The 20,040-nt window shown below is 56.7% G+C and overlaps 7 protein-coding genes across 7 annotated transcripts; 2 read left to right on the top strand and 5 right to left on the bottom strand.

The window, feature by feature from the left end:
- Positions 1–1,325: 1,325 nt before the first annotated feature.
- On the top strand, positions 1,326–2,577 carry INS49_008753 (uncharacterized protein; the record flags this gene model as incomplete). Its single annotated transcript, XM_043169492.1, has 3 exons — positions 1,326–1,472; positions 1,564–1,672; positions 1,727–2,577. The coding sequence occupies 3 exons, from the start codon at positions 1,326–1,328 to the stop codon at positions 2,575–2,577; spliced, it is 1,107 nt and encodes a 368-aa protein (XP_043027172.1).
- Positions 2,578–3,132: 555 nt separating this feature from the next.
- Positions 3,133–5,686, bottom strand: INS49_008752 (uncharacterized protein; the record flags this gene model as incomplete). The annotated part of the gene is made up of 5 exons (XM_043169491.1): positions 3,133–3,348; positions 3,413–4,304; positions 4,390–5,059; positions 5,144–5,216; positions 5,309–5,686. The coding sequence occupies 5 exons, from the start codon at positions 5,684–5,686 to the stop codon at positions 3,133–3,135; spliced, it is 2,229 nt and encodes a 742-aa protein (XP_043027171.1).
- A 1,763-nt stretch (positions 5,687–7,449) lies between these two features.
- On the bottom strand, positions 7,450–9,204 carry INS49_008751 (uncharacterized protein; the record flags this gene model as incomplete). The annotated part of the gene is made up of 1 exon (XM_043169490.1): positions 7,450–9,204. The coding sequence occupies one exon, from the start codon at positions 9,202–9,204 to the stop codon at positions 7,450–7,452; it is 1,755 nt and encodes a 584-aa protein (XP_043027170.1).
- Positions 9,205–11,193: 1,989 nt separating this feature from the next.
- On the bottom strand, positions 11,194–12,390 carry INS49_008750 (uncharacterized protein; the record flags this gene model as incomplete). The annotated part of the gene is made up of 1 exon (XM_043169489.1): positions 11,194–12,390. The coding sequence occupies one exon, from the start codon at positions 12,388–12,390 to the stop codon at positions 11,194–11,196; it is 1,197 nt and encodes a 398-aa protein (XP_043027169.1).
- Positions 12,391–12,872: 482 nt separating this feature from the next.
- Positions 12,873–14,004, bottom strand: INS49_008749 (uncharacterized protein; the record flags this gene model as incomplete). The annotated part of the gene is made up of 4 exons (XM_043169488.1): positions 12,873–13,496; positions 13,559–13,803; positions 13,865–13,893; positions 13,958–14,004. 4 exons carry the CDS (start codon positions 14,002–14,004, stop codon positions 12,873–12,875), a joined length of 945 nt encoding a protein of 314 aa, XP_043027168.1.
- Positions 14,005–15,032: 1,028 nt separating this feature from the next.
- On the top strand, positions 15,033–16,209 carry INS49_008748 (uncharacterized protein; the record flags this gene model as incomplete). The annotated part of the gene is made up of 2 exons (XM_043169487.1): positions 15,033–15,386; positions 15,466–16,209. The coding sequence occupies 2 exons, from the start codon at positions 15,033–15,035 to the stop codon at positions 16,207–16,209; spliced, it is 1,098 nt and encodes a 365-aa protein (XP_043027167.1).
- A 304-nt stretch (positions 16,210–16,513) lies between these two features.
- On the bottom strand, positions 16,514–18,635 carry INS49_008747 (uncharacterized protein; the record flags this gene model as incomplete). The annotated part of the gene is made up of 6 exons (XM_043169486.1): positions 16,514–16,966; positions 17,112–17,254; positions 17,438–17,460; positions 17,573–17,822; positions 17,896–18,218; positions 18,382–18,635. The coding sequence occupies 6 exons, from the start codon at positions 18,633–18,635 to the stop codon at positions 16,514–16,516; spliced, it is 1,446 nt and encodes a 481-aa protein (XP_043027166.1).
- Between the last annotated feature and the right edge of the window lie 1,405 nt (positions 18,636–20,040).

The following is a 20,040-nucleotide window of genomic DNA, read 5'->3' as shown; positions in this document are numbered from 1 at the left end:
GAAAATAGGAGAAGGAAACATAGGTTAGAATAATCACATTCATCTGACATTAAGCAAAGAGCGGTGGTCAAGGATGAGCATAGCACAGGCAAAACAGCCAGTCCCATGAAGTCACTGATGGCAGTGCTAGCAATCCCTGTCAAGATGCCTATATCGTGGTAGAGCTGGCGAGATTGTACTCATAGACTGATTAAAGACTGTTGGGAACGAGATAAAAATTGGTCAGAATTCATAGTGCGGTTCTGTCCAGTTCAAGGGCTGCAACTTGGGTAAGTATGAAATGCATCCTAAATACAGGCCACACTGTACAGTCAACAAGAATGACCCGAACTATTTGGAGCACTGAACAAGATAGCAATTAAGGGAGACATTGACAAGGTGGAAAGCGGGTGGGTGTCAGTGTGACGATGATTTTGTTAAATGAAGCTTCCAGTGGCACCACAGCAGTGGGACTTGAATCGTGCACGTTACGAGTTGGTGGTATAGAATCCAGCCCCTTCTCAATTGTGACACGGACAAAATATCTCTAACTGGCGTATTGTAGTCACGCAAATGTTGAAGGGTATTTACAAACAACTCTGAGACTTATGGAGCGGGTCTCGTCTTTCGGGGTGAGCCTTTACCCGGCCATCTGGGAAGTGGTCGATGGAGGGACAAGCAATGATCCACAGCCCCGGATTCGGATCGCTTTTTTCCTCATCTGGGGAAGCTGAGCATACCTGAGACTTCTGTATTAGAGTGGATTGTATGAGGAGCAAGTGACCACTCAGACATTTGCCATCCCAGAACCTGAGGTAAAACACATTGCTTCATCTAAATTGCCTCACACTGGGGAGTGGCTGGACATATTCGTAGGTGTATCAGAGAGCAAGCCCAATGCCGCCAGCAGATCCCGTGTAGTAAAATTGTCTCCATCGCACCGGCTCCTCCAACCACTGGTTAGTGGCCAAATCGTTTATCCCCCCACCCCCACAACCCACCCGCCAGGGGTAGCTCGAGCTTCCGCGGGCCGTGGGACGGCAAAACGAGGGGCAACGTTGATGCGATGTCAACCGCGCCGGCGCCGGCGCCGCGACTTTTGACGATGCCGCGTCCCGTTGAAGTATTGTTTTCAACTGGATCTTTCCTTCCGTCATAAATCTGCAATCATCTTATGAGGAACCATTCCAACCGTAAACCGCGTTACCGAACCCTGTTGTCAAGAGCTTGTATACTCCTCCAAAGTGAAGCTCTCCAATCTCATCCGCCCTCTTTCCGGGCTCAGTCGCCGACCCCGTCTTCCACAGCCGACGAGCTTCGCGGGCGTCAGCGCGAGGACCGCCAGGATGGGGCTTCACCACCTGATGATCGGGACATGGACTCCTCCAGGGGCCATCTTCACCGTGCAGTTCGACGACGAGAAGCTCGAGCTGAAACTCATCAAGAGGACTGAGATTCCCGAGGACGAGCCAATATCATGGATGACCTTCGACGTGAGCTAACCAACTCAATTGCCTTGCAATCTCACCCAGCCAGACCTCAATCGAGTGCCTCGGACAAGACTGATGAGACACCGTCGAATAGCACCAAAAAAAGAACCTCTACGGGTCCGCCATGAAGAAGTGGTCCAGCTTCGCGGTCAAGAGCCCGACTGAGATCATCCACGAGGCCTCACACCCAATGGGCGGAGACCGTACGTGCTTCTGTTCATCTCCCATGACCTGACTCTCGCTCATCCCCGAAACAGCCAAAGCAAACGACGCCACGACCAACACGCGCGCCATCTTCCTTCTAGCAGCCAAGAAGCCGCCCTACAACGTCTACGCGAACCCCTTCTACAACCACGCGGGCTACGGCAACGTCTTCACCGTCTCGCCGACCGGCGCCCTCGCCGCCAACTCCCAGAACTACCCCTACCAGCCCAACACGGGCATCCACGGCACCGTCTTCGACCCGGACGAGTCGCACCTGTACTCGGCCGACCTGACGGCCAACAAGCTGTGGTGCCACCGCAAGGACCCGGCCACGGGCGAGCTCGCCCTCGTCGGCAGCGTCGACGCCCCGGACCCGGGCGACCACCCGCGCTGGGTCGCCATGCACCCCACGGGCAACTACCTCTACGCCCTGATGGAGGCCGGCAACCGCCTCTACGAGTACGTCATCGACCCGGCCACGCGCATGCCCGTCTACACGCACCACTCGTGGCCGCTGATCCCGCCCGGGACGGAACCCACCAAGGACCCGGCCACGGGGAAGGGCCTGTACCGCTCCGACGTGTGCGCGCTCAGCTCCTCGGGGAAGTACCTGTTCGCCACGGCCCGCGCCAACAAGTTCGACCTGACGGGGTACATCGCCGCCTTCCGGCTGCGCGACTGCGGCAGCATCGAGACGCAGATCTGCCTCAACCCCACGCCCACGTCCGGGGGCCACTCCAACGCCGTCGCCCCCTGCGACTGGAGCGACGAGTGGCTCGCCCTCACCGACGACCAGGAGGGCTGGGTCGAGATTTACCGGTGGAAGGACGAGTTCCTCGTGCGCGTCGCCAGGACGCGCATCCAGGAGCCCGGGTTTGGGATGAATGCTATTTGGTATGATTAGATCAGTGGTGGAAGCGAGATGGGATTCGAATAGGATGTCTTTGGGTACTTTGAAGATAGACAAAAAAGAAAGTCAAGTCAAATAAACTCTGCGATTGTGTGTCCGGCTCGGTTGACTGGCCGTCCGTATTGCGACTGGCCCTGATGCAGTTGGGCAACCGTGTAGAGGCCGTCCGTCGGGCTCTCCGCCGGCCAACGAGACGGGGACAAGCCAGCAATGAGCAATCACACATATAAGCAATTTAGCAAATCAAATACATAGACAAGTTCAATCAGACAGCGTAAATGTCAATTCCGATGCTCCAAAAAGACCACCCTGATAATGATACACGATATCTTTGCTTAACACCTACAAGTCGGCAGTAATCCATTTTGCCAATGCTGAAAATCGTTTTGCGTTTTTTACGCCATCAATCCCAAGAGAAAGGGTATGTGTGGTTGTTGGTCTGGTTTCCTTTTCCCCTTGTCCTCAAAAAAAAGTCGAGCCATCAAAGAGTTCCTAGAAATCTCACCCTATGCTCTCCGTATACCGAGGCGAGCTCCAGAGCCAGCTGCCCTACCTGCCGCCCTTTCTCTTCTTCCTGCGGTTGTTCTTCTTCTTGCTACTGCCGCCGCCGCCGTTACTGTTACCACCGGCCTGGGTAGTCGTGTTCGAAGATTCCGCCTCAGCAGCACCTGGCACCGCCGGACTGTTGGCACCGCTCGCGTTCTCGTCGCCCTCTGTTGATGGGGACGCCTGCGACTCAAGGTTGAGGTTGGACCGGCTGGCGCTCTTACCATTCCGCTCAGACCCTCCCTGCTCCTCCTCATCCTCGTTGCTGCTGGTCGTCTCCAACACCCTTGCGGATGCCTCTGGACTCCACAATGTTCTCGGTGATACTGCCGCTACGGGCAAAGAGATCCTTCCTGTGCGAGTATGGGCTTGTTTGTTCGGCAGGGGCCAACTCGCTGCCCGAGCCGGAGCTCTTTGAATGCAGCTCCTGTTGCGGGGGCTGTGCCGTTACTGCCGCATAGCTGTGCTGCGGGGCGGTCTCCGTGGTCTGGACACCCTTGGTGGCTGTGTCATCCACGTTTGCCTTGGCGGGCGAGTTGTTCTCAACACTTCGGGATAGAGGCGATTGTCCGGTCGCACCGTACTTCTGGGCCAGGGCTTGTGCACCATCCTTGGGTGTGAGTGCCGGCCGCAGCAGGGACGTCGTTTCGTCGTTGTCCTCCTCGTCGTTCTCGACCCGCGGCTCTTCCTGTATGACCTGCTCGGCCACTGGGCTCGATCTTGGCTGGTCATGAACGACAACTCCGGGCTTGATCTTGACGGTGGTGGATTTTGTGGCTTTGGGGTTCGAGGCTGGGTTGGACGGGCCGAGGTGCTTCAGATGCTGTCTTATGTCATTGTAGCTTGCCCTCACCGGAACGTTCTCCATCCTGCCATCAAGACCAGCAGAGGCGCGCCGCAACAGGAACGTTCCCGGCATGGGACTGCCACTGCCAGACCGATCGGGAGTCTCACCCGGTTCAGTTGCCGAGTTGTATCTCTTCTTCCGCGTCTCATAGTTCTCTGTGGAGTCCTCCTCGCCGACCTTTGTGTCCTCACTAGATTTACTGTCGTTTCCATCGGCCCCAGGGTGGCCGTGGGACAGTCGTCGTTGGTAGCGGGCCTTGGGTGCCGGCGCCATGCGTCGGATGGCCTTGTGGACATCGATGTACACATCGGACTCGTCAATGATCTCCCTGTAGATGACATTGTCAGCAAAATCGAGTCCACTCGCTCTCTCCCCCCACGAAGAGGGAAGTTGGTGGGAAAGGGGAAGCTTACTCTCCGATCAACTCCTCGATAACATCCTCCAAGGTGACCACGCCGAGGGCACCGTGGTCGTCACCTGGGGCATCGGAAACCAGAACCATGTGTGACTTGCCCTCCTGGAAGAAGTTGATGATGTCGAGGCAGCTCGTCTCAGGGCGTGTCTCGGGCAGGGTGGCCAGGGGGAAGTCCCTGACCTTCTTGCAGTCCTCAGGATCGTAGGTGATGAGAATCTTGACCAGAAGCATTCCTATGAAGTTGGTCTCGTTCGCGGCCTCGTGGATGGGAATGCGCGAGTAGCCAGCAGACAGGATCATGTCAATCTTCTCCTCATCTAGCACGGTATCCTCGGACATGACAAAGACGTCTTCCATTGGCGTCATCACGTCATGGACGGGCTTCTCCTTGAGCTCGAGGACGGCGCCGATGATTGTGATCTCGTCTTCGTTGAGGCGCTGCGCTGCTGGGCCCATGGTGTGGTGGAGGGTGACCAGTGTCTTGAGTCCGCTCTTCTTGTAGACGGTTCCGTGGTCTTCACCCAGGACCCAGTCGAGGAGCTTCGCGGTGGGCCAGGCAACCGGTGCCATCAGATACATCATGAGTAGGACAGGCTTGGACATATAACCACCAATGGCAAGGCCGTAGCGGACACAGATAGACTGAGGAACGACCTCTCCGAAGATGACTAGAGAGAGCGAGAGCAGTTGTTAGCATGTCGTGTTGGTCAGATTGCCGTTTCGTTTCATCGAATGCGGTCAAGACAACTTACCGATCAAGACAGTAGAACCGACGACAGCAGCCACTCCTCCACCAAGACACCGGTCCAGAACAACAGGCAGGGTCTGTCGGATACTGTCAGCAAAGGCGTCTTCTCATGACTGTCCAGTACAAATCTAGAGGGAAAGAGCTAGACAGGTGGGCGGGGGTAGCGTACCTCGTTGACGATGACATTGCTGAGGAGCAAAGTGACGAGAACCCAATGCTTGCCCTTATCGAGCAGACGCAAGACGCGGCCTGCATTCTTCTGCTGGGGCTCTGTGGGATCCTGGGAGATGACCTGGAGGTAGACGCTGTCCTGGCCCATGAGGGCGATGGTGAGGCCGGCGAAGGCGCCGCCAAGCAGAACGAGGAAGATGGAGATGCCGAAGAGGAGCCAAAACTCGCCGCCCTCCTCCTCGTTGCCGTCGTGCAGCTCGTCCAGGACGCGGATAGGAGCGGCGGAGGCGACGCCGAGGGTGAAGACGGCCCTGGAGAGCCCGAGGATGGCTGGGCGGAATGCCATCAGCGGGTGGGAGCGGGCTTGTTGCCGCATGGTTGCGGCCGGTGGGAGCGTCGTCCGATGACGCGCTGTGGTAGATGTGGGTGTGTCAACTGCTTCGGTCCGTCCTGTGGATTGAGTATGTCAGTGTCGGTGTCGGTGCTGATATCAGTATCATCGGTCTCACAGCCCAACCAACTCGCACTGGCAGCCGCAGTAGCTTCAGACAGAGTAGGCTGGCTGGCTGGCTGTGTTGGTGGGATTGGAGCTGCAGGCGGAGTTGAGGCAAGATGGATGGATGGGCTGCCGATAACTTACCCCTCGAATGATGCCTCCAAAAACGGGCAATGACCCCGACAGTAGGAATTAACAAACCGGCCCGCACCAAAGCAAACCAGAAAAGCAAGCAGGAGGGAGGGATTGGTGGTGTTGGTGGTTGTGGCGAGGACGTAGAAAGGTGAAGCTCGAGAAAATATCTCGCGTGTGCAGGCGGGCTCGTGGACCGCAGCAGTTCGTGGTGGTAGCGTGGTAAGCAGAGCAGCCCCCGGTCCAAAAACTCGCAGCTTGAACCCTACATGTGCTGTGCACCCTGGCAGCCTGGCGAGCCTGGGCCGATGTGGTGAACTGTCTGTGTGGGGGAGGATGGCGGTTCGGTGGGTCTCGCAGGTTCACCTGTGGGTTAGGGACGGCCAGTGCTGCTGTGCCGTCAGTTGCGGCTTGGTGGGGAGCTCCACCGTCTATCAACTACCTAGGTACCGTATCTACAGCAGCGGAGCAGGGACTGTGTATCTTGCTGTGCTGCAGCTGTGCAACGCCGCGGAGCTCGAGCTGCTTGGTGCTGCTGGTGCTCGGTTGCTAGCAAGAGCCATTGACGCGCTACACCCGCAGACAGTGACAGGGGAGGGGCCCCTGCCGACGAACGATGACGCCAATCAATCGGCCGGTCACAATACCTGATAGGCTTGGGGTTTATTTAGCGGCTTCAGCGGAATTGACTTTCTCAACTTTCGGTCTGGCTGCCCTTCGCCCACTTCCCTGTCGCTGCCATACTGTGGTACCTAGTATACCTGATGTGCTATCTTTGTGTGGTGTGGGTATGTAGACCACAACATGGTCTGACTGGCAGCAAGCCGAGACACACGGGACGGCACAACAACGGGTCTACAGTACTTACTTTCTCCATATTAGTTTTTTTTTTCTCTTCCTTTTCCCGTGCAACGTCTGTGGTGTGCGATATCGCTGCACTGACATTGTTTGCGTTGGACAAGTTCGTCCCCGAAATGAGGCTCGTGTCGACCAGGCCCAAGACTCGGCGGGATGCTGCTTGCCCGAGATTGGAATTGCTGACCACCGCCCATGCAGAATGACTGTGTGTGTAGATACTGTAGCATTCATATCCGTGGCTCGACGCCATCGTCAGCTGTGTCCTGTTGTGCCACCCACACCGTGCCCATGCCGCGCCTTGGCCTGGGGTCCACTATGTGCTGTATCTACTCGTATTGGTCCACCATTGCGACTCAACGACTCGACTGCAGCTGCACCCACCACCTCTCCTCCTTCCTCCAGCATGCCAGGGCTGCCCTTGGATGGATACAATGTTCATTGCTCTTACTTATGAAGTCGGTGAGTTGGTCAGCCAGGCGTAATAGATAGAGAGAACAAGACAAGACCGCGCATGGAAAGGGAACACTAATGTGGCCCTGAAAATTGTTATTCCGCATCTCAACCATACTCTCAAATCATCAGTAAAATGGCATAGTCTCCTCTATCTATGATCGTCTTGGACACACAAGACCAGATCTAAAGATGCACCACTCTCAGAGCCTCACGAGGTTGACATCCAGGATGCCCTCGGCCCGTCCCAGGTCCTCGAGCACCTCCTTGGTGACCTCCCCGTCCACCCCGAGGATCATCAACGCCTCATTGCCCCCCTTCCTCTTCTTCACCCCCGCAGTGCCGTCTCCGGCCGCCGTCGGCACAGCAGCCTTCTTGTCCAGCGCCGCCACCTGCATGAACGTAACATTAATTCCAAACCGGCCCAGGATCATACCCACGTTGCCAACCTTGCCCGGCTCGTCGTAGTTGTGCAGCACCAGCAGCGTGCCCTCGGGCGCGAAGCTGCAGGTGAACCGGTCCAGCCGGCTGATCTGCACCTCCGTCCCGCTCACGTAGCCCTCGATCACCTGCTCCGCGTCGTCGTCTTGTCCCGGACCGCCGCCGTTCTGCGACGACCGCAGCGTCACCAGCGACGCGTACACCAGCTCCTCCCTGCCGCCCTCGCGCGCGTGCGTCTCGTTGATGGCGATGCCCTTGTCCTTGGCGATCAGCCCCGCGTTGACGATGTTGACGTCCCGGCCGCCGCTATCACTGATGCTGCTGGTCAGGCCCTTGACGAGCGCAGCGTACAGCGGCCGTGTGTTGGACACGCCCGCCAGCTCGCCCTGATACCGCAGCTCGAATTTCCGCCCGCCGATCATGCCGCCGCGCCGGCCCACGAAGTGCTGAGTGTACAGCCCGCCCATCCGCTCCACCAGCCGCACGTACGGCTGCAGCTTGCGGTACTCCTCCGGCAGGATCAGCGGCGCATTCACAGCCGCCGTGGGCAGGCCGCCGCGCAGCACCTCGACCACCTGCGTGCACACGTCCAGCGAGACGTTCTCCTGCGCCTCGACCGTCGATGCGCCCAGGTGCGGTGTCGCGACGCACTTGGGGTGCTGCGAGAGCTTCTCCGCCGTCGAGCCAGGCTTCGGGGGCTCGCTCGTGAAGACGTCGATGCCGGCGCCGGCGATCCACCCCTCGTCCAGCGCCATGACGAGCGCCTCCTCGTTGTAGATGCCGCCCCTCGCGACGTTGAGCACCCTCGCCGTCTTCTTCATCGACTGGAACTCCTTCTCGCCCAGCAGGTTCAGCGTGCTGGCGATCAGGGGCGTGTGGATGGTCAGGAAATCAACCTGCGGCAGCATCTCCTCGAGCGAGCCCACCGTCTCCACCCCGTTCTGCCGCGCGACGTCTGCGCTCATGTACGGGTCGACGCCCACAACCTTCATCCCCAGACCGATCGCCATGCGGGCGACCTTCATGCCCACCTTGCCCAGCCCCACGATGCCCAGTACCTTGCGCGCTACCTCGACGCCCACGAGCTTGCCCCGCTCCCACTTACCGCTCTTGACACCCGTGTCCGCCCTACCCACGTTGCGCGCCGTGGCCAGGAGCAGCGCGATGGTGTGCTCCGCAGCCGCGACGATATTACCCGCCGGCGAGTTAACCACAATGATGCCGTGCGCCGTCGCGGCCTCCACGTCGATATTGTCGACGCCCACACCCGCCCGCGCCACGACCCGGAGCTTGCCCGCCGTGGCGAGCACCTCCGCCGTGACCTTTGTCTCGGAGCGGACGATGAGGGCCTGGTATGACGGGATCAGCGACAGGAGGTCCGCGGGCGCCAGGCCCGGGCGCACGTCAACCTCGAAGTGCGCGTCCTGCAGCAGCGAGAGCCCGTCTGGCGAGACCTTCTCCGGAACGAGGATGCGGGGCACCGCGCCGTTCGCGTGTCCTGTTGCGGATGGTGCCATGCTAGATATGGTGTTGGGACAACGTGTGGGTTATGTTTTATGTTGAGGTCGGAGCGTCAGAGAAGCTTCACACAGGCCTGTTGTATACACAGTAGACAGCAGACAGCTTGTCGGCAGGTTCGATTCAATGCCCAATGGCATAGAAGAGCAACCTGGGAAGGAGAAGAAGGATAATGGAGGAGTGAGAAGAGAAGAACTATCCGTCTTCACGAAGGAGGCTACCGTTACCTTGCCTTGACTTACTGAGCGCCACATGCAACGGCGTGCACGGATGAGCAATAACATCATCTAACACTTCCCCCAAGCGACGAGGCAAGCCGCCCGCGTCCAAGTGAGGGGAGCCTATAGGAAGCGCTGGGAATGCGTGAACGTGCGTTTCCACCCGCAACTCAATCGGCGGCCGAGACACTTCGGGCGTGGCACCCCCATGCTCCCGGAAGCAACCTTTTGGGGGATGCGAGGGACGGCTGCGGGGGATCTACCCCCCTCCTTGTCACTCAGATCACTTCCCCAGCTCTTTAGGCTCCCTAAGCCGGTTTCCCCACGGGGCACTAGTTAATGCAAGGCAGGGCCCTTTGAAACGCGGCCGGGCCCTTTCAGGCTGATGTGCTGCAGTGGTGCTGGCTGTCGTGGGGAGGGCGCGGGGGCAGGAGATCGACTGTTACCTGGATACCCTGAAGGAGTACAAGGACGCTATTCGTCTGGTCTCTGCTTGTCAGGAACATCCTCTGCCGACATCCTTCTTTTTCATCGGGCGACAATCCATCGCTCGGACTGTCAAGTATCGCTTCCCTGGGGCGGTGAAACAATTTCTGGAATACCAAGCTGCCACATGAATATAGTCACCTCGGTGGTATAGTGGCTGAGGTGGAACGGCTAGCACATGGAATCTAGGTCGTGACCTCAGAGATGTAAGCCAAGCACTTGAGAATAGAAAGCGGTTGATCTGGTCCAAAACTTCTTACTCCAGGTTCCTTCTCGCTTCATTATACATAACCCTCGTCTTGGGTCACAACACGGTACATGATTAGGGGCCTGAGGCTCTTCGAAACTTACCAACGACTTTGGACGCCGTTTCTACCCATCCGGCGGTCATTATTCCCTTGATTGGTTCTCCAAGCCATTAATGAAGTCCAAAGGTCGTTAGATCCGTAGGCCCTTTGGCAAAATGATCTGGACGTGGAAAAGAATGGACGCAGTCAAGATTTGGTACGTGATCCCAGATCTTCAAATTCATGGATCACCCCCAGCATCACGAAAATTGGCAAAGACAATAGAAAGCTTCACAACCACATTTATATGGCGCCGGACGAGAATGCCTTCAGGAAGGTTGAAGACTTCCAAGGTTTGGTTTGCACACACATACTCCGGACTGCGCGTAGTCTCGAAGCGAAGCTGAACTGCAGAGGATTTTGGAACCACGCGCAACTTCTGAATACGGTTTGGAACAATAAGTAGAATGAAGGACAGCAGACCACTCCGCCTCCGATTCCCCAGATCGTTGACGAGTAGCTGTGCACAAGGTAACTCTGGCCAGGTCTTTCTCCCCCTCAGTGTTTTTCCCGGTCAGCTCAGCTCTCGCTCTTCCCCTGCTGTGTAAACCTTTTTGCTCTGATGGGTCCGAGCCGGAAAGTGTGTCATGTTTCCTTTCGTTGGACAATTACATGTATAACCTAGAGTAATCTCCGGGGTCAAAGTCTGCACCCAGAGCCGACAGTTCGACACGAAGAGGGCACGAAGAAGGGCATCTTTGCTCCGCAACTAGTGCCCAGGGCATCGAGCTGTGGGACTTGAAAGCAGACAAATAAGCACTGGGAGCTCAAGTGGACACCCCAGGACGCTGGTTGCCGTCCATAGTGCTATTCTGTGAATTGACAAGAGTCTCCAAGGGCTGTGAGACTCCTTCCTTCTTCAGTCTAATGAAGTACAATACGTTAGTGAGCGTCCGCATATGAATTCAAAATTCTGTCCTCTGAACGCAACGCCCCTTCAAAAGTCGACTTCGTTGTACTCGGTACATTCCTTCCCGCGCCAGAACTTGTGCCCACCTCTGAACGAATGCTCAATCTTCTCCTTTGCCCTCGCTTCCATCCTCTCCTCGAAACCCATGATACTGCTCTCGGTGACACCCTCTTCAGCAAGTGTGTGTGCCAAATCTGCAGCATTTCGAATGGCCGTATCCCCACCGGAGCCACCCATGGGGCTCATTGGATGTGCAGCATCGCCGATCAGCGTGGCCCTGCCAGTCTGACCTGCAGGGCACATTTGGATGTCTGGCTTGCTCGACAGGATGGGAACGCAGGCGGATAGTTCGTGCGCAGCGGAATCAAGCAGGTGCTTCAGGGCAGGATGCCAGGTCTCTGACACCCGCGCCAGGTACAGTTTCCTCTCCTCGACCGTCCTCGGCAAGCGCTCTGCGTATTGCGACGACGCAGTGCAGACAACCCAGTACACGTAGTCGGCAAAGTCTGGCAGCTTGCCTCCCGACTCGACGCGCACGCTCCTCGACCACGTCACCGGCTCGACAACTATCTGCACATTAGACTGATGATCCAGACACATGCACCAGCTCAACAGATCTGGCGACCCAAGAGCCCTTTTCAAGTCTTCCGTCATTGGCGTTCGACCCCACATGACCCAGCGCTCCAGGTCGAGCAGGTTGCGATCTGGCTGGAGCTGTTTCCGCACGCGGCTCTTGATCCCATCTGCGCCAACAAGGAGCCGCCCACGCACAACCGAGCCATCAGTGAACTTGACCTCAACCAGCCCATCCACGATCTCGTAGGAGCAGAACTCCTTCTCGTAGCAAATGGCATCGTGGAGCTCGAGAGACGCGAGCATGCGAAACCAGGTCCTGTCCACAGGCATCGAGCCCGCGGGGTCCACCGGCTCAGGCGTGGCAAAGTCGAGGTTCCGGGCATCTACGTACCGTGGCGCGAAGCGGTATCTCCCAGCTGCGGTGCGCCCGAGCAGGTCCTGGAGCTGCGGTGACAGGACGCTGTTGAGGGCGGCCTGGCCGTCTTTCGAGATGCGGAAGCGGTGGCCCTGCTTGATGTGCGATCGTGCATGGCGCTCGAAGATGCGGAAGGGGACGGAACGAAGGCGCAGTCCTTGTGCGAGCGTGAGCCCGGCGACGCCGGCGCCGATTATCAGAACGGGAGGCTCGACGGGGGCTGGTTGTGTCATGGCTGACGGGGTTGCATGTTGGTGCGGGGACAGCTTTCTGGCTGCAGTGGAAGTTCACCGGATCGAGGCGCAATAGAAGCACACATTGGTAGGTTGTTCAGCTCCAGTCACGTTCAATTGGGACCGTAGGAGGTTGCTGCAAGTGGATGTTCAAATCACACAGGCAGGGGCGTGCAGTCAGCGGAAATGGGAGCGGAGGCGGGCGGCAACCGGGGATGACTGGTAGGTGTCTAAGTGAACAAATATGTAGATCAATTCTGGGACATAACCAAAAAGTCTTTAATTCCAAGATCTTGGAGAAAAAGCATTCCGCAATAAGGTGATCATTCAAGCTGGTAATTGCTTTCTTGACAGGCTGTCATCTCAGTATGTGACCAGAAACCGCAGCTTGTTATGTACAGGAACGACAGCTCATCGCGAGATATCCCCCTCTCTTGGCCGCGCGAGGTTCTTCCATGCAGCAGAAGGATATCTATACCCTCCTACAGATCCCCATTCTCAACGATCTCGACCCAGTAGTTGTCCGGGTCAAGGACGAAAGCCACATTCTTCATCCGCCCGTCTGTGAGCCGCTTCTTCCAGTTGACGTTCAGGCTCTCGAACCGGTCGCAGGCCTTGTTGACGTCGTCAACCGTGACGCAAATGTGGCCGAAGCCTTGGGGCTGGTCGTTGCCGTTGTGGTAGCTGAAGCCCTCGTCCTTCTCCGTCCCGTGGTTCCAGGTCAGCTCCAGCAGACCCTCGCGGTCGGCCGTCTTGCCGTCCTTTGGCAGGCCCTGCTCGCCTGGGTACCCGAGGAAATACAAGGTGAAGCCGGCCGAGGGGTTGCCTGCCTCGCGCAGGAGAGACATGCCCAGCACTTCTTGGTAGAATTTGAGTGACTTCTCTGCGTCCTTGACTCGGATCATCGTGTGGTTCATTCTGTATGTTCCAATGTCCGTCTCCTTAACGTTCTCGGTCTCTTCGATGGGCTTGCGTCCAATGATCTCAACCCAGTACCCATCAGGGTCAAGTGCAAAAGCAATATGCTTCATGCGACCATCCGTAAGTTTCTTTTGGAATTTGTAACCGGCATCCTCCAGTCGTTGACAGGCGGCTTGGATGTTGTCCTGGCACGATGATTAGCTATGAGAACCCCGGATTAGTAGAGCACGGCCAGCATGATACATACAACACTGATGCAGGTATGTCCAAAGCCACGATGAGGCTCTGCATTGCCAGTGTTGACCTTGTACTCGGGATCATTCTCCGTGCCGTAGTTATGTGTGAGCTCGATGATCCCCTCCCTGTCGGTCACATGTTTCCCGTGGGATACGGCGCCGGGGCCGTCGTAGCCCAAGAAGTACAGATCAAACTTTGCCTCGGGGAATTCCGCCTTCTTGATGACCTTCATACCCAGGAACTCGTAGAACTTGACTGGAGTGGGAGTACGCTGTCAGCTGACAACCCTACACGGGTTCTGCAGCCGTCAACTTACCAGACTCCTTCGGGTCCTTCACCCGAATCCTAGATTGGATTTTTCGTCAGGACCACGTCTCATGGCTTATTCACACAGAGTTCTCGTACATACATCGAGTGGTTGAACTTGTAGTTCTTAGTATCGGTAGCTGCCGCCATTGTTGCGAATAGCCTCGGGGCTGCTTTCGTTTCCAAGATGGCTTCGCAGAGAGAAGAGGGGTCAGACCAGGTGCCGGCTTGTCAATTGCTCTGAACAGGGGAGGGCCAAATTCACCTGGCTTTGCGGCTGATTTTGCAAAGAGAGAAGCTTGCAGTCTTAGTCTTTGCAGTGCTCGGACAGAGTTCATCTAGAGAAGTTGACAATTATGTTCGCAGTAATTGGGTCAAGTGTGAGATGCTGCAGGAAGAAAGTAGCCCCTCAAAAAAGCTCGCTCAGGTACCTCAAGCACACTCCCTCCATTTCCTGGGGCTTCTATCTAATCGCCGAACCCCGCCAAAACGGTGGTGACGTCAATTGAGGGACATGGACAGGGGTGGCGAATATCTACGCTCGGTACATCCCGATCGGCCAGGCGGATCCATCCAACGCCCTTTTATCACAAAAGCCATGTGCAGTTGATCGATATTTTTTTTGCGAATCCCATCCATAGTCTACCCGCTACGAACTGGACCACAGCCAGGCCCAACGGCGCCGGACAATATGGTCCGGCTCATGCTAAACGGCGCAGGACTGGACGGGATCATCCAGCCGTCATGACTGCATCTTCGATCCCGAATATAGTCTATTGCTTCTTTAGCTATGGCTCTGTTCTAGAACCAAACCCAGCGTCATAGACTATCCGACTCTGCTCAATCCGTCTCTACGCTGCCATCTGTAAGTGGTAAGGTGAAATGGCCCAGAAGCGGCACCCACTAAATTAGCTGTGGTTAAGGGAGAACGGCCGCCGTTTTTTTTTTCATGAGGTTCTCGACGTCATGATATAGCCCGTTGCTGTGGCACAGAGGCACGATTCAACGGTCAATTATAATAAGCAATCTGTGGTACGGCAGGTTTGTACGCGTATACTTCTGTTCTGAGTCCATGCCAGTCTTCATGTAATAAGCAGAGACAAGCTTTGACCCACCCTCCAGGCTCATTCACAATTCTAAGCGCTGAAAAGGCCGAAACCCCGCCTATCGCATTCAAGATGGGATACCCTGAGACCTTCGAGGGCTTCTGCGTCGCAGGCCCCAAGACGTGGAACAAGTTCGAGAAACAGGAGCTGACGCCGAAGCCGTTCGGTGATAATGATGTGGACGTCCAGATCGAGGCGTGCGGTGTATGCGGCTCGGACGTTCACACCATCACGGGCGGCTGGGGCGACTACAAAGGCCCCCTATGCGTCGGCCACGAGGTGGTTGGCAAGGCCGTCAAGGTCGGCAAGGCAGTCAGGTCCGGCATCAAGGAGGGTGACCGTGTTGGTGTCGGCGCCCAGGTCTGGTCGTGCCTCAAGTGCCCCCAGTGCAAGACCGCGAACGAGAACTACTGCCCGCACCTGGTTGTGAGTTGAACCTACTGTCTACGCACGCATTTGTTTCCGTGACACCAAGTCCATACTGACACCCTCTGTTCTACTCAAGGATACATACAACTCTCAGTACCCAGAGGAGGCAAGCGGCGGCCAAGCCCACGGCGGGTACGCCTCGCACATCCGCGCCCACGAGTACTACACCTTCAAGATCCCAGATGCCCTGGCCCCCGCGGACGCCGCGCCGCTGCTCTGCGCCGGTATCACGACCTACTCGCCCCTGGTGCGCGCGGGTATCGGACCGGGCAAGAAGGTGGCCGTCTGCGGGATAGGCGGGCTGGGCCACCTGGGGATCCAGTGGAGCGTGGCGCTTGGCGCGGAAACGTACGCCCTGACGCACTCGGAGAGCAAGGTCGGCGACATCCGCAAGCTGGGCGCCAAGGAGGCGATCGTGACGACGGGCAAGAACTGGGCGGAGCCGTGGGCGTTCGCGTTTGACTTCATCCTCAACTGCAGCGACATGACCCACACGTTCGACCTGAAGTCGTACCTGTCGACGCTGCGCGTCGGCGGCGAGTTCCATATGGTCGGCCTGCCTGACGAGCCGTTGCCTGAACTGCTGGCCTTCAACTTCGCTGGCAACGCTGCGAAGCTCACTGGTAGCCACCTTGGCAACCACCAGGAGATGGAGGCGATGCTGCAGCTGGCGGCCGATAAGAACATCCGACCGTGGGTCGAAACAATCGACATCTCTGAGGAGGGGTGCAAGGAAGCCGTGGAGCGGGTCAAAGAGAACAAGGTGCATTATCGCTTCTCCCTGGTTGGATTTGACAAGGCCTTTGGTACCAAGAACTAGAGTCCAATAGCATTCGTGAGTTTAGACTAGATCGAAAGCAATGATACTCATCAGCAAATTGGGCGTTTGGATGTATCAGAACTAAGGACATGCATTCTCTTGGCCCCGATGGCTGTGAAGTCATGGTGTTCGACTGGGTAAAACCCTCAGCCTTCTCATCTGTTTTGATATGACCGTAGATGCATGCATTTTGTGAGAACATCTATATCCTATACGATATTTTTTCCGTCCTGAACGCCGGAGACGGAGTCCCACAAGGATACTCATTTCCCCATATACAAATGCTGGTGCCCTTTGTCCTGCCTTAGACAGACAGCTGGGCAGTCTCGGCATTGCCGAGGTAGTCGGCATAGGGGACAAGAGCCTGTTGCGCCTTGGCGACGAAGCGCTCGACAATGACGGCGGAGCGGCCGACGTACAAGGCAGGGTCGAGGACCTCGTCGAGGATGTCGTGGACAGGGGCAAAGTATGCAGTGTTGCGAATCCGTTCGATGAGGTCGTTGGGCTTGCCCTCGCCCTTGACGACCTGGGAGGCCTGGTGGCTTAGGACGCGGATCTCCTCGTGGCACTCCTGGCGGGAGGCACCCTTGGCGACCATCTTCATGATGATGTTTTCGGTTGCCATGAATGGGAGCTCCTTCATCAGGTTGGCGCGGACGACCGCAGGGTATACGACGAGACCGTTTGTGACGTTGTCCATGCTGAGTAGGATGGCATCGGCCAGAAGGAACGCCTCTGGAATATCGATTCGGCGGATCTGACGCTGTCAGCACATGATTTTGATTGCACATGACGAGAAGGCGTGTGCGAGCGACCTCTATTGGCGTTCTTGGTCTGTTGCAACTGAGAGGTTGCACTCGCAGTCTTCTGGTAAGTGCAAAGATATTGGCGAGGTCACTTACGGCAGAGTCATCAAGCGTCCGCTCGAACCATTGTGTTGTATATGTCTCCACGAAAGGAGTGGTAATGGAGCCGAGCTTGCGACCAAGAGAGCAGATGCGCTCCGACCTCATTGGGTTTCTCTTGTACGCCATTGCTGAGGATCCTACAGAAACTGGGGTCAGTCTCCAAAAAACGCTGCACCACAAGAAACATGGGGGAAGTGGGACGCTCTCTGTCTGCAGCCCGGATATTGGAGCGTGATCTGAGTGCAACCAACGAGACGCAGCTGGCCAGATGGCCTAGACTGGGAATTGCCAGAGTCCGTGCAAGTTTGAAATGTTCTTACCAATTTGGTCCTTCTCAAAAGGTCTATCGAATTTCTCGTTAGCAATTTTGGTTTATCCTCATTCCTTATGAGTGCATTGGCCTCAGTCCAGGTATTAAACACGATTCACGCAGGATCAAGGTGTGATAGACTTACTCCTCGATCTCCTTCAGGTTGGCCAAGTGGCGGATATCGGTACAAATCCGCTGAGCAGTGGCACCAACTCCTGCAAGGGCCTGGGCGACATTCAGGTCGACCTTGCGCGTATACGTCTGGGTGGAGACGGAGTAGGTGGAAGGGAAGCCAGCCTTCTCGCAGAGGATCTCATTAAGGCGGTCAATCTTGTCGCCGTCCCCGTGGAAGATCTCCATGAAGGAAGCCTGGGTTCCAGTCGTACCCATGGCGCCTATTCGTGGTGTTAGTTGCTGGGTGTGCACGCAAGAGATGCAGGATGCCGCCTGGGCGGTCCTAGGGCATACCTCGGAACTCGAGATCCTCGAGAGCACGGGTGAGGTTGCGGAGGTCCAGCATCAGGTCCTGGGTCCACTGGGCAGCCCTCTTGCCGACAGTGTGGGGCTGGGCAGCCTGATAGTGAGTGTAGGCGAGGGTGGGCATGTCCTTGTACTTCAGGGCGAACTGGCTGAGGTTGGAAATGACCTTGGCTAGACGGGGGAGAAGCAGCTTCAGTCCCTTCTGTATGAAGATGAGCTCGGCGTTGTCCGTCACAAAACAACTTGTCGCGCCCAGATGGATGATTCCGGCGGCTGCGGGTGCATCTTGCCCGTATGCATGGACGTGAGCCCTGTCTCTGGTGTCAGCAGAGATTCCCGCCTGTGAGCTGCTTGCTTTGCAGACAGAGCTCTCCCTGGACCTTCCACAGGGGAAATAGACCTCCAGATCACTCATCGACAAATGCTCGAGACAACCAAAAGGGTAAAGCCGAAAGGTGGGAAGGGGTTTAGTACATGACATCGTGGCGGCGACGCTTCTCCTCCTCCTTGGCGACCTCAAAGGCCTCATCGCTGATTATGAGCTTGGCACGCAGCTGCTCGATCGCCTCGGGCGTGATCTGGTCGATGCCCAGCGCCTGCTCAGCCTCGGCCAGCCAGAGCCAGAGCTGGCGCCAGGTGCTGGCCCTGGAGCGGGCCGAGAACAGCTGGAGCATCTCCTTGGAGGCATATCGGGAGCCCAATGGGGTCTGGTACGTGTCGAAAGACATTTTGCCGATTGCAGTTTCAGTTGACGGCGTGGAGACGTGGCTGCTGGCGAGATGTAAGTCGAGTCTGCAGGAGCAGCAAATTTGTCAACCGCAGATTATTCTCCAACAACCTTGATGAGAAGTTCGACGCATTGAATGGCGGGGTACGGGGGGCTGTCTGCTCGGGGGGCTGTCTGCTTGGTGGGGCTGCCGCAGTGGGGCTTATCGATAGCCACGAAGATTAGATACGCCTCAGGCGGCCAAGCTTGTGATAGTCGGGGAAGACGTCGGGAATAACAGACGGAGCATTCCACTCGCGCAGTTGTCAGTTGTGCTATTGAGATTGGTGAGCGGCAGAGCAAACGCCAAAAAAAAAGCAAAAAAAGCAAAACACGAGATGGTCTTTCAGAACAACACTTACCTTCAGCCACCAGCTGTCTCCTCGTCGGAATTGGCTCCGTTGGGAGAATTCTTCGAACCAGTCTCCGCCAACCAAATCATAGCAGCCTCGCAGCTGTCTGGAGGTGTATACGTGTAGCATCCACCAATGTCCCAACGTTTGTGGCCAGCTCTGCACTCTGGCATTTCCTCAAAGAACAGCCTCCGATCTTTACTTGGGGCTGTCATGGCTGCTCTCTGTTATTCCGGTCACCCCCTGTCTCCAGCCCTCGGAGTGCCTCATCGCGGACCTTTTCCGCCTCGGAGCCCGGATCGGGATTTGTGACGACCAGCGGGCCCTGCCTGATGCGTGCTGGATCCTGATACGATCTGATCTGGGGGTATGAGTAGCAATTGGCAGTGGGGCTTACTCTACCCCAGGCTGGAGCACTGACTGTCCTTCGCATCATACTGCGTGTTGCTGTGTTGTGCTGTCTCCGAGACAACACAAGCAGGATGCTCTGACTTGGGCGGTGGCCAGCTGGCTTGCAAGAATTACATGCAGTTGAAAAGAAGTGAGGCTCAAGCGGTTGCTCGTGTTCCGCTCACCAGGACTTGAGAGCCACGCCATGACTAGGCTACTCTCTCAAGCGGCACCATGGTCTGAGACCTGGGTCGCACGGCCCATGGTCTTGCCCATTGCCATGTCTTTGTGACATGGGCTATTCGGGCTGCTGTTGTGTATGAGACAAGATGCTGAGTCGAGCCAATGGAGACTTGAGCATGCATGTCATGCTCGATTACAATGGTGTTCCGAGACTGGACTGGCCTGTCAATGGTTTTCCGTACCCGAGGGTACCGGGATACAATACGACTCTGCACACAACCAGGCTCTGTTGGGGAAGAGCTGGTGAGGTACAAAGGACAGGCTGGTCTGACATCGAGGAAGACAGAGGAGGACAAGATGGTGATATGCAGTTTGATCGTGAGCAAACTCGGGAATTCCCCGATGGCTGCTGCAGGCCGGGGTGGCTTAAGTGACAGCTAG

The sequence above is a fragment of the Diaporthe citri genome, assembly GCF_014595645.1.
Source record: "Diaporthe citri strain NFHF-8-4 chromosome Unknown scaffold_3, whole genome shotgun sequence".
Taxonomy (NCBI): domain Eukaryota; kingdom Fungi; phylum Ascomycota; class Sordariomycetes; order Diaporthales; family Diaporthaceae; genus Diaporthe; species Diaporthe citri.
Note: the sequence above shows the minus strand (reverse complement) of the source record. Positions and strands in the feature narration are given on the sequence as shown.